The 27,811-nt window shown below is 40.6% G+C and overlaps 1 protein-coding gene across 2 annotated transcripts; it reads left to right on the forward strand.

Annotated features, from left to right (window-relative positions):
* CCR6 (C-C motif chemokine receptor 6) lies at positions 1-27,588 on the forward strand. 2 transcript variants are annotated; one of them, XM_069850998.1, is made up of 4 exons: positions 1-116; positions 19,458-19,564; positions 23,749-23,825; positions 24,687-27,588. In XM_069850998.1, exons 3-4 carry the CDS (start codon positions 23,817-23,819, stop codon positions 25,770-25,772), a joined length of 1,095 nt encoding a protein of 364 aa, XP_069707099.1. In that variant the 5' UTR covers positions 1-116; positions 19,458-19,564; positions 23,749-23,816; the 3' UTR covers positions 25,773-27,588. The 2 variants fall into 2 exon arrangements, with proteins under 2 accessions (XP_069707099.1, XP_069707098.1); XM_069850997.1 differs by lacking the exon at positions 1-116 and adding an exon at positions 16,389-16,461.
* The last annotated feature ends 223 nt before the right edge of the window (positions 27,589-27,811 follow it).

Here is a 27,811-nt window from a genome sequence, read left to right on the forward strand (position 1 = left end):
GAAAGAGGAAGTCTGTGCAGTCACAAAGCTGTGACATTGCTGGGATAACAGGAAAATAATGGAACAGCTTTTATGACTGGAGTGATACAGTGGATGGACACAAGCTTAACAAGCAGGTAGGGAAGAAAAATGGAATGGGGGAGGTCTGCAGGGGAGTAATCTGAATGTGTAGAATAAAAATGGAATAGAAAAAGCCCTGATGACAAACCTGCCAAGACTTTGTCATCATGACTAAAGGGGAGGCCAACAAAGGGGATATTGTGGTAAGCGCTGGCAACAGATCACTTGATAAAGAAAAGGAAGAGAATGAAGCCTTCCTTAAACAATTTGAAGAAGTCTTCTGATTGCATGCTGTGGTTTTTTCATGGGGATTTTTAAACACCTCTGATTTGCAGGAGGAGCAGTGTGGCAGAACACAAACAAGCCAGGAGACTGAAAGTGTGTCAGGGACTATCTTTCACTTGGGTGCTGGATGGGATGGGGGCAATCCTCTATATATGCTACCCAGGAATAAGGAAGAAGTGCTCAGATGTGATAATCAATGGCGTCCTTGGATACAATGACCATGAGATGACAGAATAAAAGTCCTGAGAGCAGAGAGGAAGTTGAGTAGCAGAGTAGTAGTGTTGGAATTCAGGGAAGTGAACACTATCTTGTTCAGGGTTCTGTTCAGCAGGAGCCCATGAGGGGTATGGGGGCTAGAGCTGGTTTCCTTTCAAAAGGTTTGCTTCCACTTTGCAAACCAGGACAGGCTGGTTGATTGAGAAACTCCTAGCTGAACTCAAATGCAAAAGATTGTGTGGAATGTAGAAGTGCAGATGGGCTACAAGGGATAACTATGAAACTGCACAGGCATACAGCAATGGGACAAGGAACATCAAAGCTTGTCTGGAGCTGAAACTAGCAGGGGCTGTGGATGCAGCAAGAAGGGTTTCTGCAAGTGAGACATCAGTAAAAGCAAGATGAAAGAAAATCTGGGCCTGCTGCTCTATGAAGTGAGTGACCTAGTGAAGAAAAGACGGAGGTACTGCTTCTTCATCTCTGTCTTTAGTGGCAAAATCTGATCTTGGCCTTCTTTGAAAGGTCATGGTGATCAAGGGATGTTCCTGATGACTTTAAAAAGGAAAATGTTATGTCTGTCTTTCAAAAAGGTAAGGAAAGGATCCAGCAAGCTACAGACCTGTTGGCCTTACCTCAGTGCCTGGTACATTTGATGCGAATCCTCATTGCAACCATTTCTAAGTACATGAAAGAAAATAAGTTGACTAAGAATATGAAAGGCAGATTATGCCTGACCAATGTGATCACCTGCCATGCAGTTATTGGCTCTGGTGGCAGTAGTGGATGTACCCAAAGCATTTGTGTAGTCAAATTATGGACAGAGGGGTTGAGTAAAAAGCGGCTTTGCAGGAAAGGGCCTTGGGGGCTGCTTTGAAGGGTGAAAGCTTTGAAGAATTGAGTCAGCCTGCTGACTATGCTTGTATAGCTAACTAGCTGAGGGAAGTGTTTCTTTCCCCTATGTCATCTTCCCTGTGAGACTATATCTGAAGTATTGTGTTCTGTTTGGGCTCCTCTGGTACAAAAGGTGCCAACAAAATAGAGAGAGACCAGTAGAGGGGCTGGAGTATGGTGGTGGGGCTGGAGCATGTGACTGATGAAGAACTAGAACTGTTCTACCTGTGGAAGAGAAGGTAAAGGTGGGTGGTTAGGCTGTAGTTTTCCACCCTTGTGAGAGGGCATATGAGAAACACACCTGGACTCTTCCTGGAAGTGCCCAGTGAAAGGACAACAGTCAAATTGCATCATTAGCAATTCTAGCTGTATACAGGAAATAATAAAATAAAATTCGCCAGGAGAACAATCCAGGACTAAAGCAGGTACTCAGAGAGGTTGGGAATTCTCCATCCTTGGAAATCTTAAAACTCAAATGGATAGATCCACAGGTACCCGATATAGCTCTGAAATTAGGTCTCCTTTGAGCAGGAGGCTGGACCTTTAGAGAGCCCTTTCAACTTAAATTATTACGTGATTCTATCAAAAGGGACCTTTATATGAAAGATTAGTTATGGCGAGACAGACTCAATCTATCTGTCTGTCTCTGTGCATGCAAACTACCTTTTGTTTTTCAGTTTCTTAGCAGCTTTAAGTGTTTTGTTTCAATTACCCTGTGCTATAGGGAAACCACAACAGATACAAGGTACTAAAATCAGGTCATTTGCACAGTTCCCCTCTAAAAGTACCACATGCATCTTCATAGCAAGAAAGGTACTTCAGCTTTTTTTGCTCTGAAATGTAAAAACTTCCACCTTGTGCTCACAACGTGGTCTATTTTGGCTGAGAGATGTCTTTCGGTGCATGCTGCAAGATGTGCTATAGGGAAAGGTGCAGCATGTGCCAGAGTGTTGTTTCCAGTTGTATCTTTGGTTTAGGTGATCATGGCCGAATCACTTTTAAACTGATGTTCACATTCTGTTTTAGGCATATAATTCTGGTGTTTTGTGCTAGGTTATGTGATTGAAAGCTCATCTCCACAAATGGAAAGGAGGACAGAGGAATGAGGTAACTCCTGTGGGTACAGCTGCCACTACTGGGGGCTATTCTCATTCTGTATCTCCCTTCCTGCAGCACGGGGCTGTGAGGCTCAGCACATCGCGGCCACACAGACCAACAAGCCCCTCGGGAAGTACCCTGCAGCAACATCACACCTCCTGCTTGACTAGTGCAGCTCTTCCAGGAGGTGAAACATGGCTGAGAAATGCTGTATGAGGAGTGAAGGTGGTGCAGTCTATGTACTTTTACATAGGTGAATGTTAGGATATGGAATTAAGATTCACCTCTACGAGCACAGAGGACTGATGGCAGAGGATCCCCTATACCCAGCTTGAGCCCCCAAAGCCCTCCGCCCTGTCCCTTCCCTGGGCTGTCCCAGGAATGAAGCCAGCCTCCAGTCCCCGAGGCAAGCCCCGTGGTCCCCATGGGCTGAAGGACCTACAGAGGCAGGGACTCACAATGGGATTCTAGTGAGGATGAGTAGGGGAGTACAGAAGTCCTACTATGGAATATTTAAGGCCGGGACCACAGTGGGGGACAAAGGAGAGATCACAATACTTTGTGGAAACAAGTGTGGGCAAACAGAGGGAAAATGGGATAAAAGTGACAGGTCACGCACCAACCGGCTGCTGGTCAGCAGCTTGTCCAGCCATGCCTGTCTCTGACCAGTGTTGTCTATCCTATCTCCTCCCTGAGCACTTTTTCCAACCCTTTCTGAACATAAAGATGCTTAAAACAGTCTCAGTGATTCTGGGTTGTGGATGAATTACAGATGACATTAGGCAAAACATTGAAGTATGCATTTCTTTGAAATCCATGTGGTATTTTCCTACCTAAGAAATGTTTTTACAGAGATGGGTTTTAACCTAAAATTATTCTGGCAACCTTTGTGAGAAAAGGTACTTTTATAGAGCCAAGTGTCTCAGATGAGTGGCTGATACTTTGATGTTTTCTTCATCTCCTTTCATCTGCAAAGTAGGAGGTCTGCACTCTATTTATTAAAAGGAAACTGATAAAACTGAAAGATAAGTAGTTTAAAAAAATACAAAAAAAAAAGGGGGAATTACAAAATGTTAGTTTGTTTTTCAGAGATGAAAGTAATCTTGGAGATTAGAATTACATACACTTAAACTTCATAGTCTAATACACATTAATGGAAGAAAAAGGAAATTTTGAAAAACTCTTTAAAGACTAAATTGTAGACTTAAGTAACAGGCACTGCCGTAACAAAGCAAGCTCTGCCCCCTGCACCAGCTACTGCTAAGTGTAGCACTGTAAAGCTGGTATTCCTCAGTTAGGCTCAGTTAAAGCCTTAAGTGAATTTTTAGATTAGGCACCAGAACTGTTAAACAAAACCATGAGACAGTGTGAATTTTGAGCAGGATTTTGGACTTTAGATCCCTTTAAGTTGTGGTTACAGATGTGCGAGTGTGTGGACAACAGAAATCTGAAGTTCCTGGATAGAAATAAGACAAATTATCATGGACTTCTTTCATGACAGATAAATTAAAATTCATTAAGAACTTTCCTTCCCATAGTTTCTGATTTTAATATGTGTGTGCTAATTCAATGGTACCTAATTTGAAGGAGTTAAAAAAAAAATGAATGCATCAGGACCATAGGCCTTATCTAACCCAAGAAGCTAACATTGAATAAAGCAATGTGATGTTCATGCAAAGAAGTTCTGCGCTGTCTTCTAGCATGCATGCTTATTTTGCATTAAATATCAACATGAATTTAGCTAAATGGTAGAAAGTTGCAAAGTAGTCCAGAGAGGTGCTAAAAATATGAGAAGAAATGAATACCAAGTACCACTTCAAAAGAGCCCAAAGTAATCCAGATAACACAAAGAAAGAGAAATCAAGCGATACCCATGAATTGGAACTAGCCCAAAGAGCAGTGAGGCTAAGACGACAACGGGTGGTAGTAGAGAGCAAGTTATGTGAAACTGAACCGGTGTGCCCGCAGCCAGTCCTCGAGAGCCATGGCTTGGTGCATGAAACTCCCTTTATGTTGCTGAAGGGACAGCTGAAGCCTTGCTCCCTTCCCTGGGGCATGTGACTGTGTTCTTGATAGTGAAGCAGATACTCACTTGGGCAACTTAGAGCAGGGATCAGAAGATGCGGGAATCACTTTGAGTTAATGTATTGAGGTCTGAAGACATAATAGCAGCACATAAGAGATTAACTGTGAGGAGCGCTCTGGTTTTGAAGCAGAAAGTCAGAATCGTGTTAGTAATTAAAATATTAGAAGGTTGATTTGGGTATTGGGTGTGGCCTGTTGTTGTAGGGGATGTGCTAGAAAATATGTTTGTTGGAAAAGGTTGCATGCCTGTAACAGCTCATATGGGCCATATGATCTCATAGCTCTGGTCACTGTTTTTTGTATAATAGAAACACCTGTAACACCACAGCTATAGCAGTGTGCAAAGCAGGCACAGCTTGTTTGCGATGCAAACCATCTAAAGAGCTGTTCTGCCTACGAAACACACCATTATTTCGTGGCAGATCTACAAATGTCATTTACTCCCTTCTGCCTTATTAATGGTGGGAACAGAACCACAGAGCCTTTTCCTGTGCCGCAGCACGTTCACCACCACGGCAGCAGCAGCCAGCTCCCCGCTCCCCTTGGGCTTTAGGTCTACTGAGCAGCTCAGGTTTGTGTGCAATTCAGAAAGCGGTGCCTGAGAGAAAGGGGCCTGTTTGTCTCTTTCTATGTCTTCCTTTGTCCTTTTGATGAAGAGTAGCATTCAAGGTTTGATTCAGGCTTAGGGCCATGTGGAAGTCAGAAAGCACGCAGGTTAGAGAGCCACGCGCCTCATTCAAGACTCACACTGTACCAAACATTAACCGTTCCCACTCCTTCACAGTGTAGGGTTTGTACCAAAGAGTTGAATCTCTGCAGTACAGCAACAAATGTGAAAGAAAAATGGGGTCACAAATATAGGCCAATTACTCATGCATCACGGAACAGGAAATCTTGCAGAAGAGCGTATTTCTTTTTCGTTTGCTCAGCTCCCAATGTGGTTTGCTCTTGTGGTCTTTGAAATTTTTTTAAAAAAGGATACGTCCTGACTCATGCTGTTGTATAACAATGTCTTTACTGATCACAAAGGATCTATTGGTCATGGGAAGCAAACCGAAGACTGTCCAGTTATGCAATAAGTAGCATCTATACATTTTCTTGTCACTACTGCGTTCCTGCTCAGGCTAACTGCTTTTTTTTCTACACAATAGAGCCAAATTCTGCTAAGAAATCATTTCATTGCTATTTGATCCTCCCTGTGTTGCCTTGAGGGAGGTGAAATTGAAAAAAACTTTCAACAGAGAGGAACTTAAAAGAGATCACACAGATCAAGCAAACTTAATTAATTGGAACTTATTTTCTACCTCCTTGGTTCCAACAGTACAAGAGTCTAGACGATAAGCTGTAATAAGCTGACCGTGCAGCTAAAGAGAAAAGAATTCTTTCTTGAGTAACAGCTGCCTCTCTCCTCCCCTGGCTTTTGTTCTTAACTTGAGGGTTCGATCTAAAACCATAGTAGTCTGTTGTTTGCTGCCAGCTTGGGGCACAGTTATTTGGAATGATCATTAGTAAGGTATGCTCATTATTTTAACAAATGTGATATTTCATAGAATTTAATGCTCCAGCTCAAATATGGGGCAGTAAAGAAAAAACTCACACTGTGGAGAATCTGCCAGGGCTTTGGGGAAACCAGAAGTTTGTGACTCAAGGCAAGGTGGGTATTGTCCATCAGCAGAAGGAACCAGGGGCGCTGTCCCCACAGTGTGTTCTGTCTGGGAAGGAGCAGTGGCTGTGCTGTTCACAAGATTGCACCAAGAGAAAAGAATTTAATATTGTGTTGTTAAACCTGCCTAAGTGAATCAGTGCAGGGATACTGACATATATTATGGCCTTGTATTAGTCTCTGCCTATAGAAAACTGCACGTTTAGATAAAATTACACAAGCACAAATTTATATCTAGTCTCAGGCACAGAAAGGAGAGGTGAAAGACAATGGAGGATCATCTGCTGTGTATTTGCAGAATGAGCGGTCAGTGGCGAGATAGTGTGGGACTGGTCCTGAAGTCGTGATGGAGCATGGTGAGGCACACTTGGGTTGTGTGGTGCAGAGGCTGGGGTATTCTTCCTCCATGTTAGTTTGATGGGTTGTGGAAAGGTAAAAACCACTGCTCTCAGCAATGCTCTCTGCATTCATATGTCCTGAGGCCTGACAGACTGGGAAGTCAGCCATGCTAAGCACAGCATAGGTAGACGGTGGCTTAAAATGTCCCTCGACTGATTGTTTCAAACTTTTTCCTTTTGTATATGTCGTTTCCTTTTTTGTTTCCTTTCTATCTTTCCTCGCCTCCTTTGTTGTCTTTATTCCCCTGTGTCTCCTATTGGATCCTTCTCCCTCTGTTGCTGTCCCTGCATTGTCCATGCTCATCCCATGTCCTCCTCAGTTCCCTATTGTACTTGGGTATCTGCAGAGCAACACTGCAAACCAGACTAACATAACTGTGCTCCCACTAGCCACCTCTGCTCTCAGCACCAGGAGAAATTACTTTTGTCCCAACATGGTCCAAGGTAGAGCCTTCTGACCCTTATGGCACTGATCTGCCGCTCCCAAAGTATGTTCACAGGTCTGTTACAGGCTTCTTGTGTGTTTCTGGCTAAGCTGCTTAACCTTTCTGCATGCCAAGTCATCAACTGTAAAATGCAGCTGGATGGACCTGCTGCAACAGACAGTACAGCTCCTGAAGATTTTTTGTTACATGCCGGGGCACCACTAGTGCCCACATGGATTTCCGCTCATGCTAATCCAGTCATGCTCTTTCTCTCCAACCAGGGACAACTGCCGGTCATTACAATTCAATGGCTGTTGAAAGATGAGGTGGTTTGCAGCTGGCCCCCTGTTTCAATCTGGCATAGAGACAGCAGTCTCTAAATGGGAGTAAAGACTATTCAACATATTTCTGTATAAGGGTGGGAGGCCTGGCCAGCGTGTAATATCTACTAGTCTTCTTAGGGTCCTGGAAGAAAACTCTTGAATTACCTTCGACTCAAGCAGAAGGTTTGACTTCCTTCTAAGAATACTATGTATTCCCTGAAGAATTCAGTGGTGGAGGTCAGCACTTTTGGTAGTATATTAAAGCTGTTGTGGGGCAGGAGGAGATGTAGGAACCAGGCAGACTGAGAGGTTAAACTTTCAAGAGGGGCTGCTAGGCTGAACTGGGCACCCCAGAGATGTGCTTAGAAGTCCTAGTGCAGGGGTAGTGTTCCAGACTCAAGTCTGAAGTTCAAAGCATTTGTGTGGGATAGGTGTAGAGATACACCTTGAGAGAGCAGGCTAGCAGCTATCCTAGGAAGAAGCTGCTACCTACAAGAGCTTTGAAGCAGCAAGGTGAGTTGGATGTAACACAGACTGAAAACCACTCTGGGCCTTGTGCAGAAACAGGTTTAACGTTTGACATTACCACTTCAGATATAACTAGACAGCGTTGGAGGCAGGGAGAAATCTCTGCATCCAAGACTATTAAAAGAAGCAAGTCTGATTCTAGTCTTTTCCAATAATTAGAATAATGAGATTTCAACTTCATCAAAAATCATGTGAAAGCCCTCTCCAAAACAAGACACCTTTAGTACACAGCTTATAGGAAATCAAACTTTCTCAATTTCTTTCTTCTTTATTCAAATAGCAGCTTTTTATTTAACATATAATCAGAGAGGAGTTTTTTAAGAATAAAACCTTATGTTGCCTTCAGTGAAGGGACATCTTCCACAGGAGAAGATCAAAATAACTTTTAACCACCAATCTCCTGTTGCTTTGAAAAATCTTTCAGTCTAATGTTCTGTCTTGCCTTTTGCAGTCTTTGTTGCACTCAGCTGTGGCAGAAAATGAAAATTAATGTAAACAAAACTTCCTTCAAAGTCATAAGAAAAGCTTTAGGGAGAAATGAGAAAAATATTGGCTTTTCCCACACACCTTTTTTCACAGGCTGGAATGGCCTCACGCTTACCCTCTGTTTCACTTAACCAGGTGGGATCTATATTACATGCTTGAGGGCTTCTCTCCAGCTGTTGACATGGCCCTCTCTCATCCTTTGCAGGCACAGTGTCACATATGAATGGAGGGGTAGATTCTGAAGTTCATCCTTTCCCTTACTTACCACCATCTTGTACTGTCAAGTGTTTAACCGAGTATTGAAACCTCACAGCTTGTTCAGATGATGAGGAACCTGCAAGGAGATAAATTACTATCACATTACCATACTGTAACAAGAAAATTTTTTGAGTCATTAATTCTGCCATTGGTTTCACTCCCAGTCCCTTCTGGAAGTAGATAGAGGAAGTAGATAGAGACAAGTCTGCTTTGTGTGAATACATAAAGGACAGCCGTGGAGAGCAGCTGCAGATCCTGGTGAGGGTATCCCTACTAGCACCGTGATGATTTCTGGGACAGGTGATGAAGCTTCAAAGTAGTGAGAATCCACTGAGGATGAGTGATGGACCAGTGCAAATTTAGATGTCTGCCAACGCAGTGGAAGGAAACTCAACAAGCCTCAACAGCGGAGGCAAAGAAAACATCCTGGGGAGAAGGGCACATGGGCAGCTATCAGTTGCCAGCTTTCTCAGCTGTGTCCCCACAGACATGCCTGCCTTTTCCCATCAAAACCAGTCTAACTTGGAGCAAGATAAATGGAACCTTTTGGGGCTTGGCTGCCTCTTACGCTTGAACTATCTGGTATAGCTTTGCACTAGATAAGGAAGATATACTGAGAGAGCTGTTAAAAAGCCCTGGACTTGCTGCAGATGGAGAAGTTTCCCTGCCAAGGTCAAGACCCACAATCAAGTTTCCAGTTTTATAGCTCTAAATTTAAATCAATGCCAGAATGCCTACGTCACTGAAACTGGCCCTTTCTGCTACCAGTGCCACCTGGCAGGACAGTTGCACCTGGATATCTGGGCTAATCATCTACTGTTCTTCACTGCACAGCCTGTTGCCTCACGATATCATTTCAGGAGATTTAGCTGTGCTGCATGGTTCTCCAACATACCTGCCCCCCAGCATTAACAGATAACTATCTTAGTGTGGGCTAGATTACATTTATGGAAACAAACAGCACAGAATTTATCAGCTATAGCTGCCAACTTGCCACTCCTGTGAGGAAATGATAGGTAACATGCCTTCTGTTACTTGTTTGATTTCTTTCTTTTATTTTCTTTTTCTTTTTTTTACCACCTCTATAATCACAGTGGAAAAATCAATTTTATCAAAGCAGTAACCACTAGTAAGCAACTACATGCATGAAGACCTAGAGATCAAATGATAACAGCAGTTGCCCACTCTTAGAGGGGAAGTAAAAGGTGAACTATCTGCTGCAACATGAATTCAGAGAGCTGTGTTACCTGCTCACAGTAGAGGATCCTGTGCCAGGAACTCCTCTCCCTGTGTTCTGCTTGGCACAGCACCCCAATGTGCATTTACTTTCCCTCCTAATCCACATGGAAATCCACAGGTGTGCTCAAGTCTCTAATGGGACCGAGATACCTAGCTTCTGTTGACTTCTGTAAGAGTCATTTAAAGCTTATTAAAAGCAGAGTGATTTAAACACATGCTTGGTTATCTCAGTGATCCACATCTGACCATAGAGAAGATGTATGATTAGAACACAAACTCCTTCCTACATCAGTCTGCACAAGTGGCATTTCAGTGGTGCCTATTCAGGAACAGTAATTCCCACTATGCAGAAGACCTCCAAGGAGATTTTCCTCCTTGCAGAACAATCTCCTGTGAGTTTTACTCTGGGTTGCCTCAGACCATTGGTGTGGTTAGTGGTTTCAGCCTGCACTATGTTGTAGAGGTAAAATAAAGAAGGCATTGTTTCATTGAAGTGGTCAGCCAACCCCTCCAATTTGTCTTTACGATTGTGAAAATCAGAGAACATGAACTGAAAAGCACACTCTGCTTCTTGGTCCACAGAGGCCAAAAGAAATCATCTTTGAATTGTATCCAGCCAACCCCAGATCTGTTTTAAACTCTATCTTTTAGCTCCTGCTTAGGCCATGAAGGCTACTGGTGTGGAAAGAGAGGTGACTGGGGCATTCCATCATGTCAGCCTTTTGTATAAATAGTCATATAAAGAAAGTACAGCTCTAAAAAGAAATCAGGTCAATGAATTCAACATAGTCGAGGTTGAAATGTCAGTGCTTGGGAGTATAGGCTGATGACAGGGGTTGAGAAACTACTCTGGTAGTTATTTCAATGAGACACGAAAACACGAAACAGAGAGTGAGCAACAGAGCAAGCAAGGAAAAAAACCTGTTACCACAATGGGTATGGTCTGACTACAACATCAAAAACAGAGAAATTATGTCAGTGACTGCATGTTTAACTCTGCCTGTTTCTGCCTTGTACTCACAGCATTTCTAATGTGGAAACTCACAGCCTAATATAAATACGTGATACATAGGCTGGCAATTCAGCAGAACTCTCTTGCAGGGGAAATTTACTTCAAAAGGCATCATTTATTTGGAAATATTTTGCAGTATTTTTTCTTCTTTGTAGTGATACAATTAATTAAAAAAAAAAATAGATCCACTTTAGCAACAATCTGTTTTTAAGCCTTTCAGAGTAGCTGCTACCAAGAGTAACTTGGTCTCATAAGCAAAGTCAAAGGGTTCTGAGGGAATTGGCTAATATAGCCACCAAACCACTCTCCATGATATTTGAAAAGTCAGTCAAAGTCCCTGATGACTGGAAAAAGGGTAACATGCTGCCTGTTTTTTAAAAAGGTAGAAAGGCAGATCCTGGGAACTACCAACCTATCAGCTTCACTTCTGTGCCTGGGAAGATCACAGAACAACTCCTCCTGGAAGCTATGCTAAAGCACAGGGAGGACAAGAAGGTGATTCAAGACAGCTGATGTGAATTCACCAAGGGCAAGTCCTGCCTATCCAACCTAGTGGCCTTATATGAGGAAATGACTGTCAGTGAACAAGGGAAGATCCAAGGATGCCATTTATCTAGACTTTTCTAAGGCCTTTGGCATGGTCCCACACAACATCCTTCTCTCTAAATTGGTGAGATGCGGATTTAATGGGTGAGCTGTTCGGTGTGTGAGGAATTGGTTGGATGGTCACATCCAGAGTAGCACCCTCCAGGGGTCCATATTGGGACCAGTACTGTTTAATATTGTCATCGATTACACAGACAGTGGGATCAAATGCACCCTCAGTAAGATTGGAGATGACACCAAACTGAGTGGTGCAATTGACATGCCTGAGGGACAGGATGTCATCTAGAAGGACCTGGAGAAGCTTGAGAAGTGGTCCTCTGTTGACCTCATGAGGCTCAACAAGGCCAAGTGCAAGGTGCTGCACCTGGGTCAGGGCAACCCTCAGTATCAATACAGACTAGGAGATGAAGAGATTAAGAGCAGCCCTGCAGAAAAGGACCTGGGGGTCCGAGTGGATGAGAAGCTGGACATGAGCTGGAAATATGTGCTTGCAGCCCAGAAGGCCAGCTGTATACTGGCCTGCATCAAAAGAAGCATTTCCAGAAGGTCAAGGAATGTGATTCTGCCTTTCTACTCTGCTCTGATGAGACCACTGCATCCAGCTCTGGAGCCCTCAGCACAGGAAAGATGGACATGTTGGAGAGGGTCCAGAGGAGGGCCACCAAAATGATCAAAAGCCTGGAACACCTCCCCCATGAAGAGAGAGTAACAGAGTTGCGGTTGTTCAGTTTGGAGAAGAGAAGACTCTGAGGAGAATTTATTGTGGCCTCTCGGTACTTGAAGGGGGCTTATAAGAATGATAGGAAAAAACATTTTAGCAGGGCCTGTAGCAATAGAACAAGGGGTAATGGTTTTAAACTAATAGAGGGGAAGTTTAGACTACATATTAGGAGAATTTTTTTTTCACTGAGTGTGGTGAAACACTGGAACAGGTTTCCCAGAGAGGTGGTAGATGACCCAACCCTGGAAACATTCAAAGTCATGGGTGGGGTTCTGAGCAACCTGATCTAATTGAAGAGGTCCCTGATTACTGCAGGGAGGTTGGATTAGGTGACCTTTATTGTCCCTTTCAATCCAAACCATTCTATGATTCTATGATTCTGCGATTCTATGATTCTATGACAATGGCATATTATTGTCCAAGTGTTGCATATTATTGTGCAACATGGGTTTGGTTGCATGGATTCATTGACCCAGATGCCATCAAAAAATGTTGCAATAGGTACTTCTGATATGTAATCTCCACTGGGCAGCCACTTTCCCCCTTCATGACTTCAGAAAGGACATTTACAGTGAATGCAATCTTTTCCCACTGAGGAAGGTAAAGCACCTGTGTGGTGCACAGCTGTATGCAAAGAATTGTACAGGTGGTGGAGGGACTGGGACTCATGTTATAGTCTCTTTCTTGGGATTTGAGGAACACGCTCTACTGTGGAGCTGGGTGATGATGTTATTTATGGTCACTGTAGTAGTTTCTTGTGGGCAGAGAGGGTAGATAAGTGAGATTGCAGGCACCTGGCATCTTTATTCATTTACCCTTTGGCAATACAAAGATTGTATGATTTTGGTCATCACTCTATATGTTCATTACCTCCGGCATAACCCTGGGAGGTGCTTTCACCAGAAACAGTTTTAAGCCTCTTTAAGATAAATATCTGAAGGACAACAGTAGAAAACAGACCAATACAGCATAATTCAGGTAAAAGTTCTTAAATTAAAAAAGTAAAGCTGATAGGAAATTGTCTGCTCAAGCTGTTTCTTAATGGAAAAAAGCATGATTTCAACAAACCAGATTTGTCCTTCAGAATGCATTTAGGTATCCTAGAAACATTTTGATGAAAAACTGAAATGTGTTAATTGGAAAAGGCTGCTGTTTTATCTCATGGGTTTTATTGCTCCTGATGAAATCTAATCCTTTTCCCATCTAAGCGTCTGTGCGACCTTAGACAATGAAATGACATTACTCATTGCCTACTTTCTCCATGCCAAGCTAGGAAACATAGTCTGATTGGTAAAGTCAAAGAACAAAAGAGAATAAAAACATGAACAACCATTTAATAACTCACTTGAGTGTCTTAATGCTGTTTCTAAACTGGTATTTTTGCTACACAGACTTCTGAATTCAATATTTTTTTTGTTTAAAAAATTAATTTTCATCAACATTTTCTTCAATAAAATATTTTTAACCAGCTTTTTGGAAACCAATGATTATCATTGGGAGTATACACTTACAGCTCCTTATGCTTCTTTCTGGAAGCCAGGCCAGCTAGGAACTAGGCTGATTCTAAGAAGTGATGCTGCAGCAAAGCAGAGAAGTGTTCTGAGTATGACTGTGCTCCTCCTTCAGAAATTCCATGTTCAGTCTGAGAAGAAATCACCTTTGAATATTTAGCACTTTTACATGATCGGCAAACTGTTTCCCATCAATCTTTTTTTGTCTCCCTCCATTTTCAAATTAAATAGCAAATGCATTGGTGGAAGAAAATTGATGGATTGTGAGGTTTTCACAAATGCAATCATATATCTTGCCTGGATGCAAGAGCTAAACACTGATTATGCAGCCCTTCTTGCCAAGTGCTCTGTTTACAAGCTTCACTGATTTAATCTCCTCAGTCCTCTGCTTTTCCTATTGCAAAAAGCCTGTAAAAAGCCTTTAGAAGGGCTCTGTCTTCTCTAACTGGTTTGTCAAAGGTGACCAAAATATCAAAATACTGATGGATGCCAGTCAATGTGGGACAGATGTCAGTGCTGGGTTCATGTTATTTCAGTCCCTGACAGCTCATAATGTGTGAAGAGGTCTGTGTCAGGTGCAAGTGGGTAGACTGAATCAGGTGGGAGTGAGACTGAAAATGTGAATAAAAAAGATCAAAATGCAAACAAGTGAGTGGTGCTACAGAATGTGCTGGAGAAAAATTATGAACACAAAAAGACATCGAAATAAGAGAAATCCAGAAAAGCTGAGCAAAGAAAGAGGAAGAAAAAGGGAGAACAAAAAACTAAATACAGAAATACCAAAACCAGAAAAAGCATGTTTGACAGGGAATGAAAAACCAGATGCAAACAAAAGAAAGTTTGAAAGAATTGAGTTCATGAAAGGGTGGGTCCTGCTTGATCAATCTGATCTCCTTCTATGACAAGGTGACCTGCCTAATGGATGAGAGAAAGGCTGTGAGTGTTATTTACCTCAACTTTAGTTAAGCTTTTGACACTGTCTCCCACAGCAGTCTTCTAGAGAAGCTGACAGCCCATGGCTTCCCTTGATAAAAAACTCTCTGGATGTCTAATCTCAGAGAATTGTGGTGAACAGAGCTAAAGTCGGTTGGTGGCCAGTCACAGTAGTGTTCCCCAGGGCTCAGTGTTGGGGCCAGTCTTGTGTAATATTTTTATTAATGACCTGGACAAGGGGATCAAGTGTTCCCTCTGTAAGTTTGCAGATAACACCAAATTGGGCAGGAGTGTCAATCTGCTTGAGAGCAGGAAGGCTCTGCAGAGGATCTGGACAGGTTGGATTGATGGGCTCAGGTAAATGGTATCAGGTTAACAAGGCCAAATGATAAGTCCTGCACTTTGGTCACAATAATTGCATGCAATGCTACTGGCATGGGGAGAAGTGTCTGGAAATCAGAAAGGACCTGTGGGTGCTGTTTGACAGCTGGGTGAATATGAGCCAGCAATGTGCTTGGGTGGCCCAGAAGGTCAATGGCATCGTGGCTTGTATCAGAAACAGTGTGGCTAGCAAGACCAGGGAACTGATTATGTCCCTGTACTCTGCACTTGGTGAGGCCACACCTCAAATACTGTGTTCAGTTTTGGGCCCATCAATACAAGAAAGACATTGAGATGCTGGAGTGTGTCCAGAGGAGGACAGTTAAGGTGAAGGGCCTGCAGACTAAGGTTTATGAAGAGTGACTGAAGGAACTGGGATTGGTTAGTCTGGACAACAAGAGACTAAGAGGAGACCTTGTCAGTCTCTACAATGACCTGAAAGGAGGTTGTGTTCAGGTGGATTTTGTTCTCTTCTCCCAAGTGGCAAGTAATGGGACAAGAGGAAATGGCCTCAAGTTGCACCAGGGGAGTTTTAGAACAAATATTAGTAAAAGATTCTTTACTGAAAGAGTGGTCTAGTGGTTGAGTCACTGTCTGTCAAGGTGTTAAAAAAATTTGTAGATGTGGCACTTTGGGACATGGTTTAGTAGGCATGGTGATGTTAGGCTAACAGTTGGACTTGATGATCTTAGAGGTCTTTTCCAACCTTAATGATTCTATGATTCTATGAATTAATGAGAAAAATATACAGACAATATAGGATGGTAACGTTAGGGAAAAAAATCAAATAAGTAATATTAATAACTTCAATGTAAATACTTCACATTTTGTAATCTGAAAGAAAGGTGGAGACATTAGAATCTCAGCTGATGGCTAGATTTTTGAATCAGATTAGACTGATCTAAATTTAACTGAATGAACATTAAGGCAGGATTGAACAGTGTGGGATGTCTGTGTCTTTTAACATAAAATAAAAAAAAAATCCAATGTCCTGAGTAATTTCAGAAGAAACATGTGAATTCTGGAATAACTCAGATGGTGTGTTCATTTTCCTCATCTTTCAATATTTTCTTTCCTTTATTATTGGTGGTGGAAAACTAGCATGTGGTGAGATTTGAGAAACCACAATAACCGTATTAGTTAAACGAGAGTAGATTTCCTTTCATAGCTCTAACATATGACAAGTAGATGAAAATCTGCATGTTATGCAAATGAAGGCCCCACATGTCTTAAAAAGAAAAACCTCTTTCCACTTGCCACAGTGTGAAGGTGAAGCGCAAAGTATCTGCAAGGAATGCAGCCTGGGCTTTGAAACTGAGTCAAAATAAAACGTCTTGAGAAGGTAAGTTGGACAAGTTACCCTGTATTAACTTTGATATTCACCTATATGGTTAATTCTTCACCTTCTGAAAAACTGTTATTCATGCTTAGCATTGACTATATTGCAGACAGAAGGCAGAAGATTCATTTAAATTAGAAAACACCTGAATATTGAACATAATGAGCAGTAGTCTTTCTAATGGATAACCTAAAATTCTGATTTATCTTTTATTTAATCATTATATTCTGATTTATCTTTTAATGACTCTCATTCTTTGAAATAGTGTTAATAATGTTCAGCTACATCACAGGCTAATCTGTTAGCATTCTACAAGTAGGTTGTTATCTGAAGTCACATCTATTTTTGTCATTCAGAGGGAATTTCTACTTCTGTTACTTCTTATTTGCTGCTTACATGACTGCCATGGGCTACATTTGTGTAATGAAGTTTGCTTTGCAAGATGCAGATCCATCTCTTCAGTCCCAGAGTCATGAGAAAGAAGCACTTACTTTAAAGGCTCACAGTGAAATGGTCCACAATTGTCAAATCCCTTTACCAACATACAATATGCTCCTATGCTGAATTTGCTGTTTTTAACAGGATTTGAGCCCATGTTTCAAAAATGTCAGACACTGTGAGCAGGAATTGGTGGTTTGCTTCAGACAGCATTTAGACAGAAAGTGAGCTGTCTGTAAACAGGATCTAGGCTGTGTTGTTACAAATAGAATATGCACCTCAGGTTATCAAGAGTAAAAGTACTATTCCCTGTAGCACCTGAAGGATAAGAGATTTATTTCTTTCCAAGAAAGTCCAGAAAATACCTTATAAGCTTAATCTGAAGCCAAATCAAGTTAATCAGTTGATTTCCATTACTACGTTTTCAAAAAGTGCAAATAACAGCAAGTTAGCAAAACAGTAAAAAATGTAGTAAAAAAAAAAAAAAAGTAAATGCTTCTATTTGCAGAAGTTAAAGGGGTGGCATGACAGTTGTGAAGTTTTAATCATGGAAATTGTTATTAATTATGAGATAGATAATACAGTGTAAAGCACTTCACTATTGTGATTAAAGATGTCTCAAAAAAATCACAAGATCGGGGCACCTTGTCAATCCTCTTTATTGTAGAAAAACAAAATGCTGTGCTGTTGTCTAGCACCTTTCACCGTATTGTTCCTCGTGCACCCTCCCCACTGCTTCAGACAGTTCAGATAGACTGCTGAGTATATCTTCAGCTAAAAATACAAAACTGTCCCACAGACCAAATGTCCATTCAGTAATATGTCCTACTCCTGAAGATGGGCAGTTGGAGACTCCCGGGGAGAAGAACACCTGCTTCATGACTTGCCCTTTGACATCCTTGCAGCATTTAGCAATCTGTCTTTTGACCATTGCTGTACCCTGGTCCTCTAACCGCTGCTGCTAGCTTGATTTATCAAGAGAAATTTAAAATGGAGGCAATCTTAGTTGTCTGCTACAGTTGTTTCTCTTGGCCTCCTATTTTTACCTCTTATTCTGTGCATGGAAACTCATGCATTTTCTTCCCTCTATGTACCTGGACTCTACCAAACCATATTTCAAATGCTTGACTACTTTATGGATTTAATCATAATCTTCCCTAGATCTGTGATGACAGTGAGTGGCTTAGTCCAATCAGCAATAAGGAGGCCACATTAATTAAAGCCCATTAAAGTTATTTGAGTCACAACCCAGATAGATTTCATACTTTCTTTGCTTCGTAAAACAGTGAAATTTACTTTTCAGCAGTAACAATCAAAACATGCATGCACTGTGTCCACATACAAACACACACATATAGGAAAAAAATGAAATTTGCATTTCGACATTTTTAAATATCTCTGTGTTGTTCTAAGCAAATATGGTGGGATTTTTTCATAGATGAAGTCAAGGTCTTGGATTCTATGAAAATCAGCAAATGAGAAAATGAAATGTGCTTTCTTAAATGATTATGAACCATTATGACACGATACTTTAAATCTACCAAGGCATGTTTTGACATTACACTACATTTTTGTTTCATTCACTGGATATGGTTAGTGGAAAGCAAGGCCATATTTAAGTTGCTAGGGAGCCACTGCTGTTGTGATATGGTCATTTTTGTAAAAATAGATGTGTGTGATATCTATCATCCTGCATTTCTTTAGGTCCATCATTCTATCAATTTAATAATAACCTACAAGGCTGCCTATGTCAATGCCATTAGGTGTCCCTAATGAGATTACAAGGTGCAACTGAATGTTCACATGATCAATTTCTAAAATAAATAAGAAGCCTGAAGAGTTTTTAAATCAGTTTTTATTTTTCCTGCTAAAGTAAACATCTAAGTCATCATCAGAAACTATGGTCAGGAAAATAAATGTTTGTAGCTTTCAAAATTTAGGAATCATAAAATGAAATGTCTTTTCATGTCTAGTTCCAACTAACTTTAACAACAGACCTGAACAGCAGGCACACAAACAGCAAATGTTTGTGCCAAACAGGCAAATAAAATGACATTTTCCTTCTTTACCTGAGTATTTGCCTATTTTATGTTAGCAGTTCAAGCAAGATAGTGAGCACATTTACATATAGCAGATTATTAATTTTTCTTCAAAAACCAGCTGTTATTTAATTCTGTAACTAACATCTGTCTCAGTTTTGCAGTTCTGCTGAAAATGATCTTGTTGATTTAAATGATTAAGCTACTCGTCTGCATGACATTAAATGCACCCTTCACAAATAAGAGGACGTCATTCAAGAAGTGTTCTGAGCAGAGTGACAAGTAACACTGTACTTTTTATTATTCTAATTCTAGCTTGATTATTTAAAAATAGTATCAGTAGTCGAATTAAAAAATTACTTGCCTCCAGCTTGCGTGTTTCCAGCACAGATAAGGTTAAATACTTTCCTTTATGTAAAAAAGCAGGTTATTGTTATTGCTTGTCAGGAGGAAGTGGTGATTATTTCAACTTAACTCTGTACCTTTAACTAATGCTGTTTTTTCTTGTTTTTCAAATTAAAGTGTGCTCCTCTTGAGGTTGATGGTAAATGTGCTTGAGGCAGCCACAAAACGATGTAACTGAATTGCACATCCTCTTTCACCTGGGCTTCAGACAATTTTAAAATCTGGTAAGTACTAAAATCAAATGGGTAATCTATAATGTATGCATGTGTGATGAATGTATTAAACTGAACACCTAAGCAGGAGTCTACTTACAACGGTCGGCAATGCTTAAAGAACTTATTAATTCCCTCCAAGTATGGAGAATTTTTTTCCATATAGAAGTATGTCTTCTACCTAAGGTCTTTCTTTATTCATTGTCTTCTGCTTGTAGAATTCAAATAATGTATTCATATTTAAGATTGTAGTTCAGTTTTACTTTTGAGTACTCATATATTACTTTCATAGTGAGAAGAAATATGATAATGTGAATAAAGTGGAGAAGTAGTGAGCTAAAGTATGCAGGGCTTACATATTTAAAATATTATTGTTATTATTATTAATTATATCTTTAACATTAATAAGCATGCTTGTGTGCACAGGCATAGATATGTGCCCATACGCAGTATATGAACAACGTTAGAATACACCCCCCCTTGTATGTATGGAAATTTATTTTTATAATTATTATATATATATAAATTATATTTATAATTTTATAATTTTTTTATAATTATAATTTTATAATTAATTATTTATAATTACATTAATGCTAACTAAATCCATAAATATGCAGACAAAAAATTATAAAAGTGCCTGTTGAAAGACTGTTAGAAATATTTAAATTGAAATGAAAATTGTGTTTGTAGGAGTTTGGATTCAACTTCCATTGCAGCTAGTGTATCTTGTAAATAAATTCAGTGAATGCTCTTTCAAATTCCGAAAAGAAAATCAGCTCAAGAGATTTAAATCAGGTCCTAACTCTGAGCTCTGCAATTCTGCTTTCTGTTTGAGTCCTTCTCTACTACTCTTATACCAGCCATCCTTAAGAAGATTTTGCTGGACAATGAAGTCCTTTTGTGAATAAGTGTGTTGCTGGTGGTGCCTTTGTGAATTCCCTTAGCACTAAGGAGAATATGCAGCTCTCCTGTGATGAGTAGTTGTTCTCTACATGCTTTCTTCTGAGCTCATCTGAAAACTAGAAAGCCCTTCTTCAGTGCTATTCTGAACAGATCTCCTTTCTTGGTCCTCCTTGCAGGCTTTAGGAAATGCTCATGCTCCCTTACTTCTAAATGCTTCAATCCTGTCTTTTTCCTTCTACACATTATGCTGGGAATAGCCTTGGCTGAGTGTCATGAAAAGTGACTGTTTTATTGAGAATATATGCTGTCAGGCTCTCTTTGTAATTTACAACCATATATGTCCTAGAAAGATATGAATGACAAGTACCTAGAGAGGTATTTTTCTTTCAACAATAAAATAACAGTTTCTAAAATAATAACCAAGCAAGTACTCTGTTAGTACTGTCTAACTAAAGAGTTATTGTAGTTGCAGCCAAGTGCAAAGGGTAACAGAAACACTAAGTAAGGGCATGAGTGTCTGGTAGGATGGGGTCAGAGGAGGATAAAGGAGCATTTGGAGACTTGAGTTACTCAAAGATGGCTGAGGGACCACAGCCACAGGTGAACTGTACAGCTTATCTGCTTGCCTTACACATCTTTACACTTCTGAGAGGCACTTTTAAGTTGTTTAAAGCTTCCTTTAGAAAGGTGTTCCAGCTCTTTCAGACTGTCATATTCCTGCAGCTTCTAAAAATAATCTTTGAGAGCCAGCAGAAGCAGCTGGAGAGATGGATAAAGATTTATTTAAAGGGCAGAAACAGCAGAGAGCTGTGATGCATAAGCAGCATCATACAGTGTGGATCTTTACCTGTCTGCAGCCCCCTGTCATAACCCAGCCTCTCCACATGAGTCATAGTGAGTCTAATCCTCATTATGCTTTTGGAGTCTGCTTAGTATTTTCCCGTGTGCAACTTCCAAGTTTTATCTGAACTGCATCTGTCCCATCTTAGAGATTATCTGTCTCTTTCAAACTTCAGTTAATTTCCAAACAGGAAGAAATTTTTTCCAGACTAGAATTTTTTTCTAGACTTCTAGGAAGTACACACGGGTCCAGACTTAAAGATGATCCTTTTGCACTTCCTAATCAGCAGCACAACTAACAAAAAGCAGAGAAAATCTAGACAAAATTGCCATTCACAGCCTTAGCGAATACAGCACCTCATGGTGTCCAGTCAGTGCAATCACTGCATTGCTGGTATGTACTGTTCTCAATGGGCACCTAATGGAAAGACGAATAGAACTTATGAATGGGAATGATGAGGAGCTAAATCTGCCCATGAGTTTCTGTGTTAGTTTTAAAAAGCCATTTAAGCCCAGTTTCACACATGTGGCCACCAGTGGCCTGCTTCCCATTTCAGTGACTTTAGACTCTGTGGTCTGCTTTGCAGAAGTCTGCAACCAGAGGCAATGGATTTAATCCTTTACATAACTGAAACCCTTCATAATGCTAAACACTCTTAGAAGTGATATTAAGGGGGTACAGACACATCAAACTGAACCTTGCAAGTGCATACTTGCTCTAATGACTTGGTGCTCAGGTTCCTTCCCTGTAAAATAAAGGTAATGATACCTCCTCACCACAGGGTTTTGTACAAATTAATTAATTACCACTTGTAAAGTACTTAGGTATTACAGTGGTAGAGAAAACAAATTATTTTCATAGGGTGTGATCTATAACACAAAGATCCACACACTGAACAAAGACAAAACAACACTAGTGCTCAATCTGTTCACCCTATAAGGAACAATTATCCTGGCATTCTTAATTTACTGATGTAATAAAAAAGGCAAGTAACGTGATATTACAAAGCCCTGTTCAATGTCATCATGATCAATGACCTGGATGAGGGGATCGAATGCACCCTAAGTAAGTTTGCGGACGACACTAAGCTGGGTGGAAATGTTGATCTGCTGGAGGGTAGGGAGGCTCTGCAAAGGGATCTGAACAGGCTGGACCGCTGGGCAGAGTCCAACAGCATGAGGTTTAACAAGGCCAAATGCCGGGTCCTGCACTTGGGGCACAACAACCCTATGCAGTGCTACAGACTAGAAGTCTGTCTAGAAAGCTGCCTGGAGGAGAGGGACCTGGGGGTGTTGGTTGACAGCCTACTGAACATGAGCCAGCAGTGTGCCCAGGTGGCCAAGAAGGCCAATGGCATCTTGGCTTGTATCAGAAATAGCATGACCAGCAGGTCCAGGGAGGTTCTTCTCCCTCTGTACTCGGCACTGGTGAGACCACTCCTTGAATCCTGTGTTCAGTTCTGGGCACCTCACCACAAGAAGGATGTTGAGGCTCTGGAGCAAGTCCAGAGAAGAGTAACAAAGCTGATGAAGGGACTGGAGAACAAGTCTTATGAGGAGAGGCCAAGAGAGCTGGGGTTGTTTAGCCTTGAGAAGAGGAGGCTGAGGGGAGGTCTTAGTGTTCTCTCCAACTACCTGAAAGGAGGTTGTGGAGAGGAGGGTGCTGGCCTCTTCTCCCAAGTGACAGGGGACAGGACAAGAGGGAATGGACTCAAGCTCCACCAGGGGAGCTTCAGGCTTGACATCCAGAAAAAAATTTTCACAGAAAGGGTCATTGGACACTGGCAGAGGCTGCCTAGGGAGGTGGTTGAGTCGCCATCCCTGGAGGTATTTAAAAGACGGGTGGATGAGGTGCTCAGGGACATGGTTTAGTGGTTGATAGGAATTTTTGGACTCAGTGATCCTGGAGGTCTTTTCCAACCTGGTGATTCTGTGATCCTGTGAAAGGCTGAGACACACTAATAAAATGCCAGACTAAAAAAAAAAACAAATCAACATTTATGTGCGCTATCACTGTTATGAAGTATACAGAGGTAGAGGTGTTTGTTTATTCCATATTTCACTCAATACACTGACTGTCATGGTCATACAGAATTTTGGAAAGTAAAATCTAATTTAGCCTAATTTCTTGTGGTGCAAAATCAATGGGAATTAAGAGTCATATACAATTATTATATATTGTTTATTAACTCTGGGAATAAACATTCCATGTATAAGGATGTGCTCTCAATGTTACTGATACAAACCATCTACTTTCTACAACTACACACTGGGTTGCAGTGTTGTGTGATTTATTGAGATTTGCGGTGTATTTGCTGTATATTGTTGATGTAGTTGAAGTGATGAGATTCTTCCTTGAATAAATGTTTTATTGCCAGTTTTGTTTTTCTATTTGTTCACATTTCTCGTGCTGGTTTCCCAATACAATCTACCTCATTATATCTTTTCAGAAATCCTTGGGAAAGCATTTTGGCATTCTTCTCAAATTATTCTTTTTTCTCAGAAGTCTACTGCTAAAATGAATTCTGTAAGTACTACATTGATAAGTTAAATTAGTACATCAATAAGGAAAGGAATCTGGAAGTCCCAGCTTTTGTAAGGCTGCTGGACCAAGTGCCCTAATCTCAGGAGTGATTAGCTAAAGAGATGTTTCTGACAGCAGAGTTCAATGTCCAAGCACACTTGTCTATTGGGTTTGTACTCTGCTGATGTAACTATAGGTTTGGTGTCTGTCATGCAGGTAACTGTCTCTCTGGCTAGCCATCCTGGATTGTCTGTCTAGCTGAGTGAAAAGAAGTAATCATTTTGGGGCTTGATTGAGCCAAGCTATGTTAGCATGAAATGTATAACATGCTAGAAAGGTCTGTTCCCTTCCCTTGACAGAAAAGAAAGTCTAGACCACTACTTCAATCAGACTTTCACACTGAAGAGTGTTCTGTGACAGAAGACTAATCCTTTTTGCATGATGTATTTCGGCCATGCAAAAGTATTATTTCCACATTCATATTTTAATTAAGATTTTATGAAATTATCTGCTTCATTCTTACAAGTCTCCTCTGCATTACTAAATGCATCCATAACTAGAGTGTGTGGTAGGTAAAAATAGTGTAAAACATGTAGTGTTGGACTATCTTGAGTTGAGTTTGTTATAGACTTGAAGCTGATATGTGTGAAGGACTGAACAAAAGTGTTACAGTTTTTGTGAGGGAAATGCCAATACCTTTTCAAATCGACAAATTTGTATATATTAATTAATATTTGTATATTAATTTTCAAAAGAATTCCAAAGTGCCTTGGTTTTGGATGGTTTTGTTATCTGTCATCTTTCTAGTATATAGAAAGTAGAGATTAACAGCTATGTGTTAACTGTTGATCTTCTTTTTTACAGACAGAGCCTCATGCCGCAGATTATTCATATTATTCAGACTATGCTTCTCTAATCACCCAACCTTGTTCTAAGCTGGAAGTCAGGAGCTTCACAAAAGCATTTCTGCCAGTTGCGTATTCATTGATTTGTATCACTGGCCTAGTTGGTAACATCTTTGTAGTGATGACCTTTGCTTTGTATGAAAGAACCAAGTCCATGACAGATGTGTACCTCTTAAACATGGCCATAGCAGACATACTGTTTGTTCTCACTCTCCCACTGTGGGCAGTGAATTATGCTGCTGACAAATGGATTTTCGGTGATTTCATTTGCAAAATGACCAGAGGTATCTATGCAATCAACTTCAGCTGTGGCATGCTGCTTTTGGCCTTTATCAGTGTGGACCGGTACATCGCTATTGTACAGGCAACAAAGTCATTTAAACTCAGGGCAAGAACACTTGCACATAGTAAACTCATTTGTTTGGTTGTGTGGGTATCATCAGTTTTAATCTCTAGTTCCTCTTTTCTATACAGTGAAAGTTACAGCTTCTCCATCAATGAAACCAAAGAGATTTGTGATCAGAGATTTGACAGAATGTCTGAAAGCACGATGCTGAAATCACTGCTGCTGTGTCTACAAGTTGGATTTGGATTTTTTGTACCTTTCATATTCATGATTTTTTGTTACACATTCATTGTCAAATCCTTACAACAAGCTCAGAATTCCAAACGAAACAAAGCAATCCATGTAATCGTATTAATTGTAGCTGTTTTCCTAGTTTGTCAGGTACCTTATAATGTTGTTCTTCTTGTGATAGCTATAAATATGGGCAAGATAGACAAATCTTGTGACAATGAAAAGATAATGGCCTATGCAAAATACACCACTGAAGCCATAGCGTTTTTACACTGCTGTATGAACCCTGTGCTCTATGCATTCATTGGAGTGAAGTTCAGAAGTTATTTTGTGAAGATAATGACGAACGTATGGTGCATGATACACAAGAAACACAAAAAACGGAGTTCAAGGACAAACTCCGATACTTATCATTCAAGACAGACTAGTGAAACTCTGACTGACAATGGATCTTCTTTTACTATATGATACCATGTGAGAAAAACTATCACTGCAGGACTCTTCTCACCGAGCAACCCAAACCAGTGTCACTGTGACAAGTCATTTGGGTTTCTCTGCACCTCTACAGGAGATCCCATGATGTACACCTGCTTTCAGGAAAAGAATTAAGCTAAAAGAATAACACTGTCCCATGGAAAACTAAAATCTTATTCATCTTCCTTACCATTCATGCTCTTATAAAGTGCAGTCTCTAAGAATTACTAGGAAAGTGAAGTTTAGAAAGGAACCCTCCTTATTTTCTAAGGAAAGAATGTATCCCATCTGTCCTACATCACCAAAATATCCCGAAAATGCTAAGTAAACAAACCAGGTTATGTCCAGGCTCATTCTACTTACATTCATGTTGGTTTTGTTCATTACTTGTGCCTGGAAATCCTAATTAAGTATAGGTCTCCACTGTGCTTGTTTAGCAGACAGGTCATGCTGCAACAGTAATGACCTAAAGAGATGGCATTTTCAGGAAGCATGGCAAGCAAAACAAAGAGGGAAATGAAATAGGCTCAAAGCTGCTAACATAGCCAGACTTAGGTGTTAGATCTCATTAATCTTTGCCTGGTTCTACGCTCCACCTGCTCATCAGGACTTGCTTACATCAAGGCTGCGGCTGGTCAAAGCCGACAGTGACCTGTCTACTAAAGAGAATATTAGAAAAACAGAAAATCGTTAATTAAAGAGAACACTGAAATATCCACAGAAAGATTTTCTGACATCTCCTGAGATTATCTTCTGAACAGAGAATGGAGTTTTTCTTGAGAGATTCTTCTCTTCATTTGGCATAGGATTCAGGTGCTGGAATCCATCAAAGTTGATGGTGAGCGTCTCTTTGTGAAAATTTCTTTCTTTCTAGCTGAAGTTGACAATTTTTTGAAAGGCAACAAACTATACAGAACTGCAATTATTCCAACACTTTTTGTTGGAACTTGGGTGGTAAAACATAGTGCATTTCTGGATATTTAGCTACCATTAGCAAAGTTTCCTTAGGAATGGATTTAGTAGCACAAATATGCATGGATGAAATTTCCTTTGCTAGCCTCAGAAATTATTAAGGACTATATCTAAGACTAAGATCAGAAACTGACTTAATTCAGCCAGAATTTTTACTGAGTCAGAATTTGACTCACTATGACTATCGGAATAGTTATGATAAATGCAGTTTTACCCAGCCACGACTTTTTAGCAAATCCTTAGTGGATCTTCTACTCATTGAAAAAGCTTAACCACACTGTAGCAATCACCATAGGATGGTGAGGTAGACAGGAGCAAGCACTGGAGGGCAGAGGGACATGATGGAGGAGAGGAGCACCACTGTTTGCAGTTTGCTGAAGTACGTACCAGTTCTCTGCAGTTCGGCTGCAATGGACATATAAGCCATGAAGTTTTTCAGATTTGTTGTTGTGTTGGACGTAACACACAAGCTGCAATTTTCAGCTTGCTGTTTTTCTTGGTTGGGTTTTTTTTTAAGTTCATGACTAAAGAGACATCAGACCTCGGACCACTGAGCGTATCATTCAGCGGCAATGCAAAGGGCCAAAAAGGACAGTGCTGGAGTTGAAGATCCCTTGTGGAAGGGCATTTATGTGGTACAACACAAAATGAGTACAGCTTTGGCTGGCACAATCCATCCTTGTTGACAGAACACTGTCAGGTTTTTTTCAATATCAGTGCCAGGTGTGATAAAGATTGCATATATTTGTCACTGAATAGCAACTGAATAGCAACTTAGGCAAGAGCATGGTAAAAATTGTGTAAATGCAGATGCATGCATTTGCTGTATATAGCACTGATGACTTTCTGGAAGACAATTCAATAAATAAAAAGTGTAACTGAAAAGGAAAAAATCCCCTCACATCTAAGAGTTTCTTGCTTCATGTATTGCCTTGAAATGTTCTCTTATTCTCTTATTCAGTGCAATGTCTCTCATATCTGAATGACACAATGCTTCTGCCCCAGAGGCTGTGTGAGGGAGTGTGTCCTAATGCGGGAAGTCCAAAACTGAAGCCTACTGA

This window comes from Phaenicophaeus curvirostris, chromosome 2 (genome assembly GCF_032191515.1).
Source record: "Phaenicophaeus curvirostris isolate KB17595 chromosome 2, BPBGC_Pcur_1.0, whole genome shotgun sequence".
Classification (NCBI taxonomy): domain Eukaryota; kingdom Metazoa; phylum Chordata; class Aves; order Cuculiformes; family Cuculidae; genus Phaenicophaeus; species Phaenicophaeus curvirostris.